We start from the raw sequence: 19,803 nt of genomic DNA, 5'->3' as shown, positions 1-19,803 counted from the left end.
TAACACATCTGTTTACAAAATCTTGATCATCAACCTACTGCCAACTCATCATCGTGTCAAAGTTCATGCAAACACTTCTGCATCACTCGGCGGAGATTATGTGGTTGTGGCTAAACCATTTGAACTCTGGCCGTTCCCGTCAGGTATTTATTTTTGTTTAACAGGGCCACTCGTCGTATGAGGTTGAGTATTTCTGGAAACTTCCAGAGAAAACGTCCAGGTTTGACCAATTGCTCATTAGGACCTCCCGAGGTCGCGTGCTCCCACAGGTGATTGCTCACGTGACAGGTTGTCAAGGCTGTGTTAATTTTTAATCTTTAACGTTACGTGACTAAGTGCGTCTTACAAACGGGTGTACACGCTTTTAACGGGCGGTAAGTCAGTCTTTTTCTTTGTTTTTCCACACACATAACATGTACTTTGAAAATTGAAGGAAGTTGTAGCGAATCTGTTGTAGACTTTAATATTTCTGAATGCTATAGCTGCTAGTCTGACAGCTAGTTCATATTAGCCCTGCTGTTCTGTTCGTTTGACATCCGCCGTTAATGCTTTTAATTGCCTTCAACCAAACTATTTTTTATCTTAGTAAGCAGTTGGCTCACTGTACACCTCAAATGGTTTAGGGGACTGCGTCTTAAACCATTTAGCTGCATACTATGTTTACTCCTGATCTAATTATAGACCTGACAGGTTCGTGGAGGCCGCTCACAGAGATAATCTGTCAATCAGGTGTAGCTGTCCAGCCAGTTGTTTTCATCACTAAACGCTGAATAACCCCATGTGTACACACCCAGCAGGATTGATACATGACCTTTATGCTTTAAAATCAAACTCTTACTACTTAACAATGAAAAAACTTTCTTCTGACATAACTATAAAATATTATTAAACCTTTAGAATTATACTTCAGTATTTTGATTTTTGGCCTTGTTGGCTGTTGTTCTGGTCCTCCCTCTGTAGCTGTGTCTCTAGTCTGACTGTTGAGGTCTGGTTTAAGGCCCCAGCATTTGATGAACAGAGTGAAAAGCAGTTTTACATTCAGCTGTGGGTTCGTCTGACTCTTTAGCCCCTCTGTTTTACACCAGATGGCATTGAGCTCCAGCTTTGTTCTGAAAGCTTTTTCATTTTGCAAGTATTCTGTCTGTTGAAAGACAGCACTCTTCTTCTGACTCAGTCTATTGGCGTTTTTCCACTGTCCTTTACAGAAGACAGCCTTGTCCCAGTGGTATTCTGGGTGGGATCCCCCCCAAGCTTGACCTGCTGCCCTGCTCGTTTCTGTGCCAGGGCTTTTGAAGGCTGCCCCTGATACTCATAGCTGCTCATTAGATGATATTGATATGTCCAGCCACACTTGCAAAGAAAAGGCCATTTGAGGATTTCTAGGCTGCCTGAGGGGCCACAGATATACAGCTTTAAATTAAGGATCCAGTTTAAGGGCTTTCATGTCATGTAGGTGTTGTCAGAGCAAAAACATAAAATGGAGAACTTAGTAAGATCTTTATGGATATACATATTGGCATTTTAAGCATTAGCTTTGTAGGTTGAAGCAGGCTTTCCTTTAACAGCTGCTGTAAATCTCAAAGGTTCTTTTTTAATACCCTGCTGAAACTGCACATTGTGTTCATGTTCATAACAGTACTTAAAGACCACTGCCGATGTGCTTTGTACGAAAGCGTATTGCATTCACTTGAAGAAAAAAAAACAACTCAGCTTTTTCAGAGTAATTTATTCTTCGGTTTGTTTTTTGTGGCAATCAATTTTGTTTTTCTGATTAATATTTTTTTTAATTAGTTTGTTTTTTGTTATAATTATTATATCGGTTTGTTTTTTGTAATAATTATTATATTGGGTTTTTTTTGTTATAATTATTTCTGTTTTTATGAGTAATTTTTTTGTGGTAATTAATTTTGTTTTTCTGATTAATATTTTTTTATTGGTTTGTTTTTTGTTATAATTATTATATTGGGTTTTTTTGTTATAATTATTTCTGTTTTTATGAGTAATTTTTGTGGTAGTTAATTTTGTTTTTCTGATTAATATTTCTTTATTGGTTTGTTTTTTGTTATGATTATTTCTGTTTTTATGAGTAATTTTTTTTCTGTTTTCAGATTACTTTTGTCCTGTTTTTCGGAGTAATTTTTTCCTGAAGTATTGAGATACTTAGAAATCCCACAAGAACCTCAACCTGCTGTTTTTCATGGTATTTTTTTCCTCCTGTTTTTAGGAGTAATTTTTTTTTCCTGAAGTATCGAGATACTTAGAAATCCCACAAGAACCTCCAACCTGCAGACAACTCCCGTGGATGTGTGGTGGCTCCTGTGTCCTGCACAGATCAAAGATCCTGTTCGGCACATATATGCCTTATCCTTAACTTTGTAACGACTTTCCAATGTTGAAGCAATGCATTTTTTTAATGCCACATCTTTGTCTATTCCTTAAGTATTACTTTTAACAATAGGCTTATTTAAAATATAAGGATAAAGTCGAAAACATAACAAGGGTATCATACCCTGTGTGTGGCTAATACCTTACCTTTATTGACCCGGTACAGACCGGTAGCAAGAAAAAAAATTACTCCTAAAACCAGGAGGAAAAAATTACCACGAAAAACAGCAGGTTGAGGTTGTCACAGGATTTTTAAGTATCTCGATACTTCAGGAAAAAATTACTCTGAAAAACAGGAAAAAAGTAATCTGAAAACAGAAAAAAATACTCATAATAACAGAAATAATTATAACAAAAAACAAACCAATAAAAAAATATTAATCAGATAAACAAAATTAATTACCACAAAAAACAAGCCGAAGAATAAATTACTCTGAAAAACCTGAGTTGTTTTTTTTTTTCTTCAAGTGAATGCAATACGTTTCCATAGCTTTGACTGCATAACTTCTTCCAGTAAAGAAGATTTCACTGAACTCTAGACCTATACTTGTGAGGATATAATAAGCCCACTCTTTACCATGATTTACATCTTGTCTAAAGTTAAGATTAGGCTGGACGTCCCAGGGTCAGAAGCCTTGTTTAGATTAAGCAGAAATAGCACGGGACTTAGGGGTCTTAGACTTCAGTGTCACTTCACTGCTGTGGAGTTGGGATCAGGTGTCAGGTTGTTGTTTTCTATCCGTGTTCAATATGAGGCTGTATCACCAGACAGTGACGCTGTAACTGGATGACTCTGGAGAAGTTATCAGCTGTAATAACCAGTATTATGAAGTACGTCACCCTCCAGGAGAGCGTGAGTGTCTCTGTAGATTCCTGTTCAGAGCAACCATTCAAAACACTCATACTGCAACATTCTCCTGCACCTAGGCCTCCTGCCATTCTGCTCCCCTTGCACTTATCCCTGACTAAAAAGCCGCCTGATCCATTCCCTCATAAAAGAGGGACTTTGGCTGCTTAGCAACAGTGAATGCCAACCCAGCCTGGCAGGCCGTGGCCACTCCCCCGCACAGGGATCGGCATGGATAAGGTAACATGTTGCTTTTTTCCCTGCACTTGCTTGCTCTGCAAACTTTGTGCTAGAGCTCTGTACTGAGCAGAGCTGGACCTCAATGTCTGCATTGAGAGGCAGTGTGCAGCCAAGTCCCTGACAGTCAGACACACTGACTGTTTTGAGACTGCTGATCCACTGCTGCAGTCGGCCTGCTGGACTTAGTCACGTTACCTTGGAAAGGGGAGGGGAGAACAGAGCCCAGGCTGCACAGAGGCACACTCATTCAGCCTGGGATGTGACTGATGCAGGGTTGACTCTAAACTCGCAGAGGAGGGAGGAGTGGTTGGACTGTGGCCCTGACTGGCTGGAGAATGCTTGAACACCTCTGCCTGGCTGGATTTAGCTGTAGAAGAAAGGCCGTAATGGGATTGTCTCTGAGAGGGTAGAAAAAAAGAGCACGCAAAAACGCAGTGATCTCTGGCTTGATCCAGCGGGCAAAACAGCTGACCATGGAGGCATTTTCTCTGCGCACATGTCATGGAGTATTACTCTGTCTCTTCACATTATAGCTGGTTATTGTTCAGAGGGAGGTAAGTGTTTTGACATATGTTGAGCTGACTTTTTTGATAGCTGTGTGACTTAGACTGCATGGCTTTGATTTTACTGAAGCACTGTCAGGTCATGGTTTGTCTTTGGAGCAGTTGTTCTTGTACATAAGCTTTATATTAAATCACTGCTACACAGTTCTTCATGGTATTTTGTCAGACACTGTAAAAAGCAGACATGTATTCTGGGCGGATACTGCAGTGGCATTAAAGGGCCTTACCAAAGTTCAATGTGCACTGTGGGTGGCTCAGGCAGGTTAATAAATTTTACTGCTCCGGTTGTGATTTACAGTCTGTGGCTGTTAGGAAAACATGACATTTATTCAAGATTTGTTTTAAAGATTTATTGATTTATTATCTTCATTGATTCAAAGATTTATTATTTTTTCAGTCTTGGAAAGAAAAAGAGCTGCTCCCATATCTTATGAGTAGTTTTTTTGGACTCATAGCCTCTTTGAATCTTACATCTTTGCATCAGCTGCATATTTACATCATTTTTAGACCACTTCTTAAATGTGAGGTATTTTTAAAACCTCCTTCACAGCCACAAACAAACTGAGCGTGAGATTTTTTTAAATGACCAGTAAACGGTCTGCATTTTGCCGTGTGTATCTTGGTTTCACTGATCCTGCTCTTCTCTTCTTAGATACCCTCAGTCTCATTTTAACTGGACAAACATGCAGCAGACTGAACGTTATTTTCTCCTAACATTCGTGACTTATGTTAAAACAGTCATTTTTTGTGGTTTTGTCTAAGAACTCTAAGCTGGGGATCAGTCAATCCTCATCAGTTTTCCTCAGAGTTCACTTTTCTTTTGTGGACAGGGATTGTGGGGTCAGTGTACTGGAACGTTTTCAGGCCGTTGGCTACTTGATATCTTACTTCGCTGGTGGTGCACACTACAATGGTTCTTTTGTCACAGTAATGGCCGGCAGGTTTAGCAGTCCAGTCGGCTTAAATAAACACTGAACAGCAAGGTTAAGACTGCAGTGTAAGTCTCGATACCAAACCCATTGTTAGCAGTAACATAAATCATTACTTTTACTCATTATAATTTTATTAAACAATGATCAGGAAATAGCAGCCTCAGGAAATGTAGCATGTTTACTGAAGTTGCATTCAAAGTACTGTCTTCCAATCCAATCCAATCCATTTTATTTGTATAGCACATTTTACCAACACAAGGTCCCCAAAGTGCTGCACAGAGTAATAGCACAAATAAAAACAGACAACCAACAGCAATACAAAAGAAATGAATGACAAATACTAATATTAAGAAAAAAAAACATTACTAAAAAAGGAATTAAAAACATAATTAAAACAGATAAATAAAAATAAAAACAGTCAGAGGACCACACAATTTCATGCCAGGTTAAACGCAAGTGAATAAAAATGTGTTTTTAAACGAGACTTAAAAGCATCAACAGAGGGCGCCATTCTAATGTGTGGTGGAAGGTTATTCCACAGCTTGGTCCGACAACAGAAAATGCTGGTCGCCCCGACTTTAAAGCCTTGTCTTAAGAACGACAAGCTGGAGCTGGCTCTCAGACCTCAGCAAGCATGCGGGGTTGTAAAGTGCAATGAGGTCTGAGATGTACGCGGGTGCCAGTCCATGCAGGGCCTTAAAAACAAACAATATAATCTTAAAATCAACTCTTAAATGAACAGGGAGCCAGTGCAGTGGAGATAAAATCGGTGTGATGTGTTCTTTATGTTGTGTGCCGGTTAAAAGACGAGCAGCAGAATTTTGGACTAACTGTAAGCGTGCCAGGTTTGCTTGGCTAATCCCCGTGTACAATGCATTAAAGTAATCAAGACGTGTAGAGATAAAAGCATGAATCACTCGCTACAAATCATTCAAAGACAAAACTGGTTTTAAACAAGATAAAAGCTGAATATGATAAAAAACTGGATTTAACCACGGCATTTATCTGCTTATCAAGTTTAAAGTCTCCATCGACTATGACGCCAAGGCTGGTGGCTGTAGATTTATGAAACTCTTGAAGAGAACACACAATCAGAATTGAAAACAAAAGAAGAGTTGGGTTTAAAAATGACAATTTCTGTCTTGGATTCATTTAAGTTAAAAAAATTAATAGCCAACCAAACCTTGACGTCGCGCATGCGGTTTAGTAGGGGTACCAGGGAGCTGTTTTTCTTCAGCGGGACATATATTTGTGAGTCATCTGCATAAAAATGGTACAACATTTAAAAATCTGTCCTAAAGGCAAAAGGTATAAAAAAAACAAGATAGGCCCAAGAATAGATCCTGGGGGTACTCCACAGCATAACGTGGTCGGTGGGGAAATGGAGTCCCCAACCTTAACACAATAGGACCGATCTGACAGATAGGACCTGAACCAATCCAATGCTGTCCCCCTGAAACCCACACTATGCTCTAAGCGAGATAAAAGAATTGTGTGGTCCACAGTGTCAAATGCAGCTGTCAGATCTAAAAGCAATAGAACACCTGCAGCTCCAGAATCAGTTATTAAAAGCAAATCATTAAAAGTCCTTAAAAGTGCTGTCTCTGTGCTATGAAAAGATTTATAGCCAGACTGAAACATATCCATGACATTGTGTTGTTGCAAAAAAGACTGCAATTGTAAAAACACAGTCTTGTAGCACATATCTGAAGAAAGTTAAATGATTGTAATAATTTTTGAAGAGCTTTCCTGAAATTACGTCTCAGGGCAAACACTTGGTGATAGTTTGGAGGACCTGCTCTCCAGTGTTCACAAAGACTGATCCTGGTGACGTTTGGGGTTTTCATATAACAAAGTCATAAATAATTAAACATCCAGCTCCTGTTTCTTCTCAGTGACAGATGATAGAAAGACTTTCTGTTTACTTCCATGTGTACAAGACCAGGGGACAGTTCGCTGTTGTCTTTTTTTTGACTTGTTAGAGATTTTTTTTTCTTGAAATTGTTATAAAATTTGACGTTTTCATCTTCTTTGTAGATGCTCATGCCTGACAAAGGAACTGGATGCTGACTGAAAGTAGAGCATTAAGTCAAAGACCTTCAAAATGTCTAATAAGACATTCAACGTGTCAGCCGAGCAGGTAGAGTGCACAGCTCCTCTTCCACACAGAGACCTTTTATTGAGCCTCTCCCCTGAGAGTCATTATAGCAGTTCATCGCTGTCCCCGTCACCGGACTCTAACAGCTCCAAATCTAACCTGAGTGACAGAGAAGCCGGTAGCTCTCCTGACATCAACATGCTGGAGTGCTGCCTCAGCGATGTCTCCACTTTGGACAACCTCTGTGACACCACCGTACCACCAGCCATGGCATTCTGTGATGGATCCACCAACCTGAACCAGACTTTTATAGCAACACCTCTCAACTGCAGCGCAAATTTCTGGAATGAAAACTTGAGTCTGATGAACAACCACCAAAAGGGTCCAGTGAGGAACCATACTTTTAACGAGAACTCAATGGAAGGAGGGGATCCGGTGACGTCTCCAGACTCCGCTGGGAGGGAAAGCCACCTGGGCTCATGTGAGACCTCTCGTAGAGGATCCACTGAAAATGACTGCTGCTCCCTCAGCTCAGGGGAAATGGTGATCAGGAGTAACAGCTTTTATCTGGAGGGCCAGTCACACCTGATAGTCTCTTCACTGGACGAGTCAGCAATCCCTCAGGTTGTTGGTGTGTCAGCAATACCTGCTGAGTCTTACCTGCTGTCAGCCACTCTACCTGATGTCTGTGACATTCTCTCAGAGAGGGTGAGAAAAGAGGAAACAGGCCATCCATGTCTTGGAAAGACTTTTATTCAGGCAGAGCCCCCAGCTGAAGAAAATAATACTTCAACATCCAGCTCCTTAATAGCTCTGCCAGATGAGAACGAGGGAGTGTTTTTTATGACTTTTCTTTGTGAAAAATCTCCAGATCAGGAAAAAGAGGCCCAGTTTCCTGCTGCAGCTGCGGCTGAGGCAGAGGTGCTTATTTGCCCGGTACAAGTGGCACCTGGACAAAGCAAGGCCTGTGGGTCCACTCTGTCAGTAGCAAAAGACATTGATAAAAATAATAAGACTTCCACTCCAATTCATACCACTGGAAGCAAAAAAACTGCCCGTCCCTCGTTTTCAGAGTCTCCCTGCGTCCCAGGAACCCTGCCCAAGAAATGGAAGCAAGTGTCTGGAAGTCCTCTTCAGCCTTTGGTTGCAGGGCTGCATTTAGCCAGTAAAGTGAAGACAAGGGAAATCAAAAAGTTTCCCAAATCAGACTTTAGCAAAATCAAATCTAAAGTTATGACTCGAAATGTGCATCAAATGCCTGGAGCAGGAGATGCTTCAAAGCACCCACCGTCTCAAGGAAACATCAGCAAACCTGCTGAATCGCACAGAGGAGCTGCAGCCAGAGGAAGTCCTGCCAAGGAAAGGAGCAGAGCTGCATCGGTCTCTGCTGATTCCAAATTGTCAAATGACGCACCAAGACCAGTGGGTTCAGCAGTAGATGGACACCCCTCTTGGGCAAATCCACACGCTGTGGCGGTCAAATGCACCACGACAGAACTCGCAGCTTCAAGCCAGTTGGCTGACACAGTATCGGAGCATGCTGGCAACGAGACCTTCTGCTTCTCATCCTTGGAAAAATCCCCAGATGAGTCTCGCAAACCAATTTCCAAACCAACTCCTAAGAAAGGCGTCTCGAAGAAAATTGAGGTCAGGTCAGGCTCAGCAGTGGGTCAGGACAACCCCCCTGCCCTCAAGCCCAGGCCTCGTTGTGCCTCAGAGAGTTTATCAACGGCTTCTTCTCTAACTAGGGAACAGAAACTAACTCATAGATTCTCAACTAGCTTAACCATCCCCAGAGATGACAACAACCTGGGCAAAACGAGACCAGGGAGCATGAACTGCTCTGACATGAATAAACAAGCAGTACAGTCTGAGTCCACGAACAGAGAAGCTGAAAAATCCAAAACAGAAGTCAAGAGGATCAGCCTAGTGGTGAGTATCAACTAACAACACATCAACACCACTTCCTTGGTGATTTTCTATTTTCAGCCAGACTTCTGACTGGGAATTTGCTCCTGTTGCAGGTGGAGCCCAGAGTCCCGTCCAAATCCACAGGGGCCTCCCTGAATGATGGTAAAAGCAGGTTTCGAGGAGGAGCAGAGCCTTCCCCCAGGCTCGCCAGACGTACGCCACTTTTGCAGCCTCCAGCTTCAAGTCCAAGACCAGCCACACAGTCAGCCAGGCAGAGGCAGGCGACTGTGGGAAGAGATGACTGCAAGACCTCTAAAGGTGCAGAGATGGCACAGTTAAAGCAGAGGAGCAATAATCCAGGTAAGAGACCTGTCGACTCAACAACACAGGACTGGACTCATTATGTATCGTTTTTATAAAGTTCTGCTTGTCTAGGAAAGTTTTCAAGTTTTCCTTTTACATACTTTAAAACAGCAGTTCAACCAATTTTTCAGACAGGCTTTCGCTCACCCACTTATAAAGAATATGTAAGAGAAATGTGTGTATCAGAAGGTATATAATGCCAAAAATATCTTTAGAAAAACAAACAACTGCAACTTATCAATCATGAAGCACAGCCAAATAGAAACTGGCAGAATAAACACTGACAAAGACTTTGAAGCACACCAAGCTAGATGATGGCGATGATATGGTATGAACACACACACACACACACACACACACACACACACACCCTGTTAGCATGCATTAAGAATTTAAGCTATTCGAACACATAAAAATTGTTAGCAGGATTTCCCTCACCGTTATGTTGGAGCAGCATCATCCGGCCAAGTTAATTTAATTTTTTCTATAGCATCAGATCACAGCAGAAGTATTTCAAGGTTCCTCTCTCATAGATCAGGTGTGTATCTTGTTTTTCAAATTGAAAGACTAAGAGGACTTATCTTATTTACATGATGTGATGTCATATCCATCACAAGGCTTTAAGTTCTTCCACCACCCACCCCCAAACAGAAGTGACAGCGCCCCCCTCAGCTCCTTTTCCTATCTATTCTTTCATTTCCTCTGCGTGATGTAAATTATTATGCTTTGACAAAAAAACCTAGAGTGTTTCACATGCCAATTTTTCTGTGTTGTAAACAGAATGAGATCAGTAGATTGACTTTTAAGGTGAGAACAAAAACAGAGCTGGTTGAGAAAGTGTGGAAGCTGAGGCTACAAGTACAAGATAAAAAGAAATAAAAGCAGCACCAGGGGTTTCTTTTGTTTAATGAGACTGTCATTTAAAGACATAAAACACCAAGTGTTGATTGACCCAAGCACTATAGACCCATTTCAAAGGGAATGAAATTGATGAAACATGTAATGGGTGCATGGTATTTGCAAAGTCGGCTCCTAAATAATAACAGAAAAAGGACTCTAGAGAGGAGAAAAAAGATGAAAACAACAAAAGCAGAATTTTTTTTTAAGGTGAAAAGCTGTTAAACAGAGTAACTCAATATTTTAATTTTATGGTGGCCCTTAAGATAAGTCAAAGGATGAAAAAATGTGTTTTAAAAGCATTTAAATGGTTTAGGTTTTGTTTACCCAGGTCCTAAAAGTTTAATCTCAGGTAATCTTTGAAAACAAAAGGAAGGAAAGATTTACTTACATTTCCTGTGATTTACTTTGACTCGCTCTGCTGCACTTTAACTTCCCCCTCTAAACTGTTGTTGCAGTACAGCCATCTCTCCTTCAGAGGGTGGCATTTAGCAGTTCCTCTGAAGAATTATCTCCTTTCTTCCTGATGAGCTCACGTATGTTCAACAGGAACATTTCGGATGTAACCTCCGGTCTCTCGTCTTGGGAGTTAACAGTCAACACCCTCCTCTCTGTTGCTTCTCGTACAAGAGAAGTGCAGGGACTCTTCCTCTGATAGGAAGCCATCTGCTCAAGTGGAAAAAGCAGAGGAAGGAAAGGGAGGATTTGAGCTCACCACTTTTGTTAAAGTGAAAAAAAGAAAAGTAAAGTTTGAAATAAAAACCCTGAGTGCAGCAACAAACAGAAAACGTGTGTTGCTCTGGCTGAAGGCACACTACAGGGATGCCTTACTCTGCATTAATGACCTAGTTCTTCAGTTTGGTTTTGTTTTGTCATATTTGTCATGTTCACTGTGATGAGTGAGAGGGGTAAGTTTTGATATCAAATCATTTTTTACATAACTCCAATGAAAGGTCTCTGATTTTAATCTCTGTGATTTAACAGATTTACCTTAAAAATCCTATTCCACCTGCCTGGTGGCTCTCTGAGTAATTTTTATTTGTCTGTAACCAGTACGACAGTGTGCTCCTCTGACGATCCTCTGTTTGTTTTTGCTTGGCTGCCTCCTAGGCACTCAGAGGATACAGGCGACAGGAGGGTCAATCCTTGGATCTGCTTCAACAGCGAGTAATAAACCCCAACCGTTTAGAGGCCCACCTCCTCAGACTCCTACTCGCTCTTCTCTTATGGGTCCTCCGCGTACTCCTGCATCCAGACTACCACGTAAAACCCTGGGGCCTTGTAAAAGCCTTGGTGAGGCCAGTGTTTCCTCTGAGCTGAGTGAAGGTGCCAGGGATACACAAGGTGAGTCCGCAGAGGTTTGATATTGTTCTATCAATGCAGGATTGTCTCTACAAGCGATGAAACAAAATATAACATGTAATAATCCAGATGTGTGAGGACACATCTGGACATAGGAGGGGAGGTGCTTCTGTTTCAAGTGGTGACCCACTTCAGGGCTGAGTTCAGATGTTAATCCACTCTGGGTACAGCTCTGTCTGTTGAGACACCTCCACATCTGCCAAGTCCAAGAGCTGGGCATCTTAAAAGCAAACTGACAGTTTTCCTCACATTTCTTTTTTTAAATTTTCAAATGTTTTTTGAAGCTGTGCCAGATGTCAGGTCATACTCGGAAGCTATGAAAAAGTATTTTCTGGATGAGGTGATGTGGAGTCCAGTAGCAGCACATGGGTCTGTTACTCTGCAGAGCTTTGTTCTGCTGTCAGCTCTTTCTGTCTTTTGTATTGAGCAAATAAAATCAGACAGTGGTCTCTTTTCCACCCAGCATCCTCAACAGCATGCTGGTCAGTGATTGGCTCAGAGGACCTGTGTTCCAATCGGGGACCCCCCCTCCTTGAGTGGTTGTTATAGCAACGGGTTCTATTCCACTCCAGTTCACACACAGTGTTGCCCGGAGGAAAACAAGCAGACATGCACTGATGCTGTCTGAGGTGCAGGTTTTCTTTCTCTGTAAATAAAAACCCATGGCTGGTTACACGGGACTGCGAAGCTGCACTTGGACTGAATTACCATCTCACGTTTTCAACAACTCTTCTTTAATGGCACAGAGAAGCACAGCATCCAACTGTGATCTCACCCTCCTAACATGTCTGCTCATTGGATCATATCGCTTCTGTATCATCCCTTTGATAGCACTGTGCAGTGGAAAACATAGGAAGCTGTGGAGAAGTAAGTAAGACTGGAGGTTTATTAATGGTTTGCATAAAATTCTGATTGGTTGTTGATTGATTCACGTGTTTTTAACTGTCATACAGTATGTTTTTGTGTCTTTAAGGATAGAGCTTGTTGTGTTGCCATTGTTTTCGGGCCATCACCGTTTTATTTCTTTGTGTTGTATTCAAGGGATTTCACAATGTCTTAAGAAGTTGAATATAATATTGTTGGTATCACACATGAGGTTGTGTTGTGATACTAAAGGTAAGATGTTCACCTGCTCTTTATACGCAAGGATAAAAAAAAAAAGACTACTGCACCTGCCATGAATACTTGACTGTCTTCTTCATGCTTTCTCAAAAGCCTGCAGAAATACCTGAATTATGACGAGCACTGACATTGATATGCAAATATTTTCTGGAGACAAAACTTGTTTATCCAGCCCATAAATTGTGTTATGTTGTCTTTATTCATTCATTCCATTGAATTAACAATAATTATTTTGAATCAGTCATCGGTGAAAAAAGAAAACATTTTCACTGTGTATTTTTGTCGTGGCTGGATATTTTTTCCTCTGCTTGTTGTTTTCTGGATGCCATTAAAGTTGATTCTGGCCTTGGTTCTACCTCCGTGGCTCTCAGCTGATGGGTCGGGGCCCCTAAAAACAAGTTGTGTTGAGCTGTTGGGGATAAATAAAGACTTGGTGGCTACAGTCTTTTCTGGGAGCAGTTGTATATTTACAGCAGTAACATTTTGATTTCACTCTGGGGTTTAAAGGTCTCAAAAATAACTGGCTCTTCTCCACTTGTTGAACAGTTTCTGGTGGAGCTGCACAGAAACAAACACCGTTCAAAGCTGCAGTGCTGAGAGCAAGGCTCATCGCGAGCCCAAAGAGAAATACACAAGGTGAGTTCATGTTTTAATTCACACCCTTGCACATTTTTACATTTTTCCCTCAGGTATTTCTCTCGCTCTTATGTTTTTTTCAAAGCCAGAGAACTTAATGTTGCAGCAGAACTCAATATCAATACCCAGTACTTTTAATGTGTTTTTTCAAAGAGTCAGAGAGACAGCACTGACTTCTCTGCCTCTTGTAAAAATGCTCCCAAGCCTCCTGTTATTTAACCTTTGGTGAAAGTGATGAGACCCCCCTGAAACACTCAACTACAAACAAAAGCTAATGTGACTTCCTAATCTTATTAGTATTGTATGGTAACTACCTTAGATTAGTGCTCTTTGATCTTGATTAGGTTAAGTTACTCATACATTTGTTGTTTAGTGTTAATCACACCTTGAGGCCTGTGTGTAGCATAAAAAGGCGTCTGTGGATGTGCTCTGTTAGTCTCTTGTATTCCTGCTGCATTATGGGTCAGTTTAACTCATGCCTCGTGTCTCACCTCAACCTTTTGTCTTACACAGCTGTGGCCCCAACATGTAAACCTGCTGCTCCTTCAATCAAAGGACCTCAAAGCTCCACTGTCAGTCCACTGAAGAGGACTGTTTCTGCAAGACTTCGCCTGAATCCAAGTCAGCCTGGTGAGTTTCCTTTCCCTCTTTGTTTGTGACAGCTTGTGTTCTAAGTTTTACCAATCCAATGTTTAGTGTCATGCTAATCATGGTACAAAATTTCCACCACTGGTAAAGTAATTATCATACTTGATACAGACCTTGTGGAGAAGAATTTTCATATGATCTCTTAAATACAAGAGCCTTGTCCATTACAGTCTTGTTTTCTCTGGTTTAGCTCTTTTTGTTTGAACCGTAACTGTGAATGATGTCTTGAGGCCCTGGGCCCTCAAAGAAAGTTACTAAAGTAGGTAAGTGTTTTTAAACCTGAAGGCCCTGGTGTCTTATCAGGGTGTTAATGAGCTCATCATCTTTGTATCAGACAGTTCCCATTAAGGACTTTCAGTATGGCACAGATGCATCCAGATGCCAGAGTGTGCAGAACAAAAAAACTACTTCAATTCCAAGTCCCCACAGCTCAGAAGCCCAGTGTACACAGCACACATACACACACACACACACACACACACACACACACACACACACACACACACACACACACACACACACACACACACACACACACACACACACACACACACACACACAGAGCATGCGTAGTTCATCATAGCAGCCTGGATAAACAAGAAGCTAGAGCTTGAAGACCCTCGTATCAATTGTTTCTGTCAAACATCACCATGTATCGTACACTCAGTACATGAACATGATTGAGATGCAGATGCGTCTTCATTCATATCACATTTTTGGTTCATGTTTCTAAGGAGGAAAGAGCATTAACAAACAGCATCAAGGTTTAAATCACAACAGGTTTACCATCATACTTGGTTTTTGTTGAACTCTGGGTTTAAACACACATTGAAGCTAGCTGGGTCTCCATCATGGACTGTATAAACTATGGACATAGTCTCAGCTACGTCATCCGTCTGTTCCTGATGCAGTGTATTGAAGCCACACATGACACAGGCTTGAGCTTCCTCTGTAACAGCTATAGGGCGCCTCTCAGTCACGTGAGCTGAGCTGTGTCTTTGATTGGACAAACTCACCCATGTACAGTGTGTGCTGATAGTAAAATTCCTGAATTCACACCCAAGCCATTTTTTAAATAAGCTGTAAATATGTTTTTTAGCGCCATTATGCAATTTTTTATCTTGGCATGTATGTGGTTTCTGGTCTTTCTGCAGCCAGCCCCAAGCAGATTCTCGATGAACAGCAACTCTAGCACTTCGGCATAGACGTTTCTTTTTAAATCAGATGTTTCCCTCTGGTCTCTTTTTAAAAAAATTCTTTCTTTTCTGTATGTCAGTCATTAAGTTATACCTCTGTATCCCTCCATGAACATGCTGTTGTGCACAATTTGACCTCAAGATGCTGTAGCACTCACGGCTGTTATATGGACACACAGAGCTACAGGCGGGTTATTGAAGTTGATCATGTGCCTAAAATGTATTTTAAAAAAGGGTTTGGAGTTGGTGCTTTGCTCAGCTTTATGAAAGATACTAGGCGTTTTTAAGAAGTAAATATTTAAAATTGTGCAAAATACTTACATTTTTAGATACCTTGTTGGTAGTAGCTAGTTTTATCATTTTTTCTATTTTTTACAATTATTACATTTTTCATTATATTTCATTTAGAGTGAAAAAATGTTTTCTGTGACCATAGTTTTAAAGCTGGTTAATGTCCTCTCTTTGTATTGGTATTTTCACCCTATGCTGCTCACGCTTTGTGTCTGCTGCACATTTTCTTTGGGCGTCATTTACAGTCGTCTCAGAGTCCAACCCAGCTGAGTTTTGCAGAAAATCGGGGTTAAAATGCAGCATAACACCTTTATGAGATGACTCTGCACAGTGATCTGGGTCCTGGCATTTTTCCCCTCATAGCTGCAGACATGTTTTTATGATGAGCTGTGCCAGCCAAGCTCTTTACAGCTCATCATACTGAGCCATGCAAGCCAAAGCAAATCTCTCATCCCCTCCATCCTTCTGCTGGTGACACAGGAAGGGAGAGTATCGAGAGGAAGAGCGGGGGTGTATTAAATTCCCATAGGCTAGTGTGCTGTTGTTGGCTCCTCCCACTCCTTTTTTGGCTCTCCCCACCCCCCTCTGCTGTCTTCCGAGCATCCTGGCTCTGCTACAGCACCGCCATCGTCAAGCCTGGAGATGCAGCTTTGCCCTGATTTGTGTGTTTTGTGAATAGATGAAGCCTGGATTTACCAAGAGGATTAAGGGATTTTTACTTTATTTTTCTCCTGCCTGGTTCACATTTATGAGGCTGTGCCACGATCCACTGGTCAGCCTTTAACCTTCGCTGCATCTTCCAGCCCTCACAGCTCGGTATTGGAGTTTTAGTGGGAGACCTGCCATGCTGAACTGGGTGCTTTCACTTTTTCCAAAGCTGTTACCGTGGTTTAGCTCTTTTTATTTACTCTTCTTTTATTTCCCTCTGCCTATCAGTGCTTCAGCCTGAGATATGATACACTGAGAGGCACCATGACATGTGGTTCATAGCCAGCGATCAGCGCCTACATTTGGACCCTTTTTTACAATATTGTCTGCTTTAAACTGCAGCTTTCTTGCTTTTTCTTTGAGAGATGTTATGGTCTCCGAAGCTTTCCCTGACCAACATCCACGTGCGTCTGACAGCTAAAGGTTTACTCCGAAACATTCAGCTGCTGTCAGGATGCAAGAGGAACACGGTGGTTTTCCAAGCAGGTCTGTAGCTTGTTTCAGAGATAACATTTTCTGCTCATATCTTCATGGTTTTGTCATGGTTCTGTATCCAAACCTGTTTATCTGTGCCTCATGCTAAGACCTGTGCAGTTAGCTGACTGAAATCTATTTTTAGAAAGGCTATTTGCTCGCAGCAAAACAGGAGGTTCATCTTTCATTTACCTACCTTGGTCACTAAAACATGTAACACTTGGAAGAAGTATTTAAGGATACAAATATTGGATTTAAGAACATTTTACTCCAAATAGCCTTCAGTGTCCCGTGAAGCTAATATTAAAAATTTGAGGACAGATTGTACGACTGTCATAATGTTTTTCTCTCCTGCTCGCCAAGACTGTGTTCTGAGCTGTACACTCTGAGATGCACCAAGGTTATTTTGGTTCTTGGTCACTAGGTTGAAACGTAGGAACCTTGTAGTGTTTGTTGAAACAGACTGAGAGTGCTCGCCATATTTTTTCTAAGCAGTCTTATCCTGTTTTTTTTTTTTTAACCAAATTAGGTAACTCTGCTTCTTATTCTTGAAGGTTTTGGGGAGTTGTAGGGGTTGGTACTTTCAAATTTGAAATAATATGGTACTCAACTGTACCAATTTTCAATACTTTTGTGTGTTATGACATAATGGTTATTTTAGTCAGACAACTCACGTTTGAATTGTAAGTTTTTTAATGGTAAAATCTTAATTTTTTCAAATTAACATATTTATTTCCCAATATATAAACTTACAATGCTGTGTTCATGTCCAGCATGGAAAATCGCCCACTCTTCCCACTCGCCCACTTGCCCACCATTTGATTTTACGTGAATCAGTACTCGGTACTACAGACAGATTTTGGTCGGTAGCTACAAAAGGACCTCATTTGGTACCACTCCTTAGTGAGTAGTTAGAATAATTCCTGCTAAACACACGTATTTTTGTGGCTCTGGTTGAAACAAATAACCATTGAATGTCACACTGAGAATGATTGTCTTGTATTGTGTCATCTCAACGCTGAAACAAGTGAGTGATTGTGAGTGATCTCATCGTCCGTCAGGCTTTGTGCTTCAGTGCTGCCTCTTTCCAGAGCAGAACTCTTGATGTGGAGTCACTAACTCAGTATGTTGTGATGAAAATTTTATTATTCAGACAGATTTCATAAAAACAAAGAGAGCAACATGTGTGAAAGACTCAGTTTGGACGCTTTGATGAAACGACTGCAGATCCTCCTGTGTGAGAGAAAAGCAGAGGAATGCAGAAAGATTAGAGACCTCTGTGAAATCAGCTTAATCAAGACATAAGTCAGGTCATGTTCGGACACAGCAAATCTACCAGTTTTTTTTTTCTTCTTTTCTTCATCTTTACATTTAAATCCATAAATTTTTACAGTTTCTTTAAATTACTCAGGTCTGAAACCTTGTTATGTCTTTTTACTAGTTTGATTATTTTAAAGCATTTGTGTTTTTGATTAGAAAAAATCTGTTGCCTAATGTCTATGCCTGACCCCGAACCTAGTGACAAGTGTTATATCTAGAGGGTCAGATAAGTAAATGTTTCTTTATTCCTGTATCAGAATAAAGGATTTTTTTTGTTACATCTGTCAACAAGGCGATGATTCCTCTCTATCTTCTTCAAATGTGTGTCAAAAACCAATGAACAGAAATCTACAAAAGAAATCTATTTGATATTACAACACAGAGGGAAAGGTTTTTGCGCATTTATTTGCTGCCACTTCTTTTTGTACTCATGCTGGTCACATCATCACAGGGACAAACCGTATATTAAACGATTCTGTTCAGAGCTCCGTGTCAATCACTGCGCTGAGACTTACTCTCCATGCAGTCATGTCTGTGGATGTTGTCTGCATGGTAACATGAGCTGGTGTGTCTTTGTGCTCTTTGCAAAACCAGCAGAGGGCGCCCTCTCTTAAAGGAAACTCCCTCACATGCAGCAAACTGCAACATCAGCACAATAACTGAAAGCTGAGCTGTGCAGCTCAAATCTTTGTTTTCATCCACGTCTCAAGCTGCTTTCTTTAATTTCTTTAAAGGCCTGTTGTGCACTCAGTGGAGCCAAAAGATCATAACCAAACATGAAATGTAAGCTCTGAATATCTTAAGAGTTACTCTGAAGTACAAGCTTATGAAACAAACTAAATGAGGACTGTTGCGTGAGCAGCCAGAGTCTCCTTACTTTAACTTAAAGGGTGAAGCTGAAGAGTGCTTCTTGTTATCTCAGCTGTACCATCCATTCAGGTGTGGCATTAATTAATCCTTTGTTGATCTTAAAGGCGCTGCCGTCTTTTTGCTAACTGTTTACACTGGCTGTGAAACACGGAGACGCGTCTGAGAAACTAGTTTTAAGTTGAACTGTACTCCAGGATGTAGAGCTGTATAAACGCCTGTCAGCTTGTGGCCAGTATCCTGCTAAGTTGTAATTATTACGAAATCATTCGAACATTTTGATTTAGGTATTGATTGTAACTTACACAACACTAATTTGGTTGCTATTTCAATAAAATCAGTGTTTATTAGACCTTATTTTCTTTTTCTGTATCATGTTTCTCCTGTTAGACTGTCTGATCAACCCTCTGCAGTAGTTAGGAAACACTTCCCCTCATTAATTGTTATTTCTCCACCAATAGAAACTGCACAGCAATTTTTTTTCATCCCTCACTTATAAGCTATTTAATGATATGATATTCATGAATGATGCCCTGCTGAGAGTGTGTAAATTTAACTTTGAGCGTGCTTCAGGTTTTAAAGGGCATGATTATAAATACTTCATGAGCTGAAATTGCGCCTGCATGGCTTTAAGGATGTTTATACTTAGCAGGAATTAACCACAGGGGTTTAAAAGCAGATTCATTATGGTTCTACTTTATCACATTCACTGGCAGCTATCTATATCAATATCTATTTTCTGCTCATGAATCTTAATTGGCTCCAACAGTTGTTGTCTAAAGCAGCAGAGAGAGTATTCCCACAGGCAACTGGTGCTTCAGTGGATCCCACTCACTGGTATTCCTGATATTTCTCAGGGTACTCTCTCTGCTCTGTTACATAACACTCGTGATAGTCGTCTCATAAACAAACTGCTCTCTGAAAAATATTTTCTATTAATTTT

General features: G+C 40.9%; 1 protein-coding gene across 2 annotated transcripts in view; it reads left to right on the top strand.

Annotated features, from left to right (window-relative positions):
• The first annotated feature begins 243 nt into the window (after positions 1–243).
• mtus1a (microtubule associated tumor suppressor 1a) overlaps positions 244–19,803 on the top strand; it is a 32,450-nt gene continuing 12,890 nt past the window's right edge. Inside the window, exons 1-6 of one of the 2 annotated variants that reach the window (XM_074673789.1) lie at positions 244–374; positions 7,005–8,997; positions 9,090–9,336; positions 11,347–11,580; positions 13,267–13,356; positions 13,870–13,986. In XM_074673789.1, coding sequence (XP_074529890.1) covers positions 7,072–8,997; positions 9,090–9,336; positions 11,347–11,580; positions 13,267–13,356; positions 13,870–13,986 — 2,614 coding nt within the window. In that variant the 5' untranslated portion in view covers positions 244–374; positions 7,005–7,071. Of the gene's footprint in view, positions 375–3,532; positions 4,027–7,004; positions 8,998–9,089; positions 9,337–11,346; positions 11,581–13,266; positions 13,357–13,869; positions 13,987–19,803 lie in introns of those variants that run through there. The other variant, XM_074673790.1, reaches the window with a different exon arrangement.

This window comes from Halichoeres trimaculatus, unplaced genomic scaffold (genome assembly GCF_033239565.1).
Source record: "Halichoeres trimaculatus isolate MK-OKI-2021-1 unplaced genomic scaffold, fHalTri1.1 fHalTri1_scaffold_7, whole genome shotgun sequence".
In the NCBI taxonomy this organism is placed as follows: domain Eukaryota; kingdom Metazoa; phylum Chordata; class Actinopteri; order Labriformes; family Labridae; genus Halichoeres; species Halichoeres trimaculatus.
This window is presented reverse-complemented; position numbering and strand designations above follow the sequence as displayed.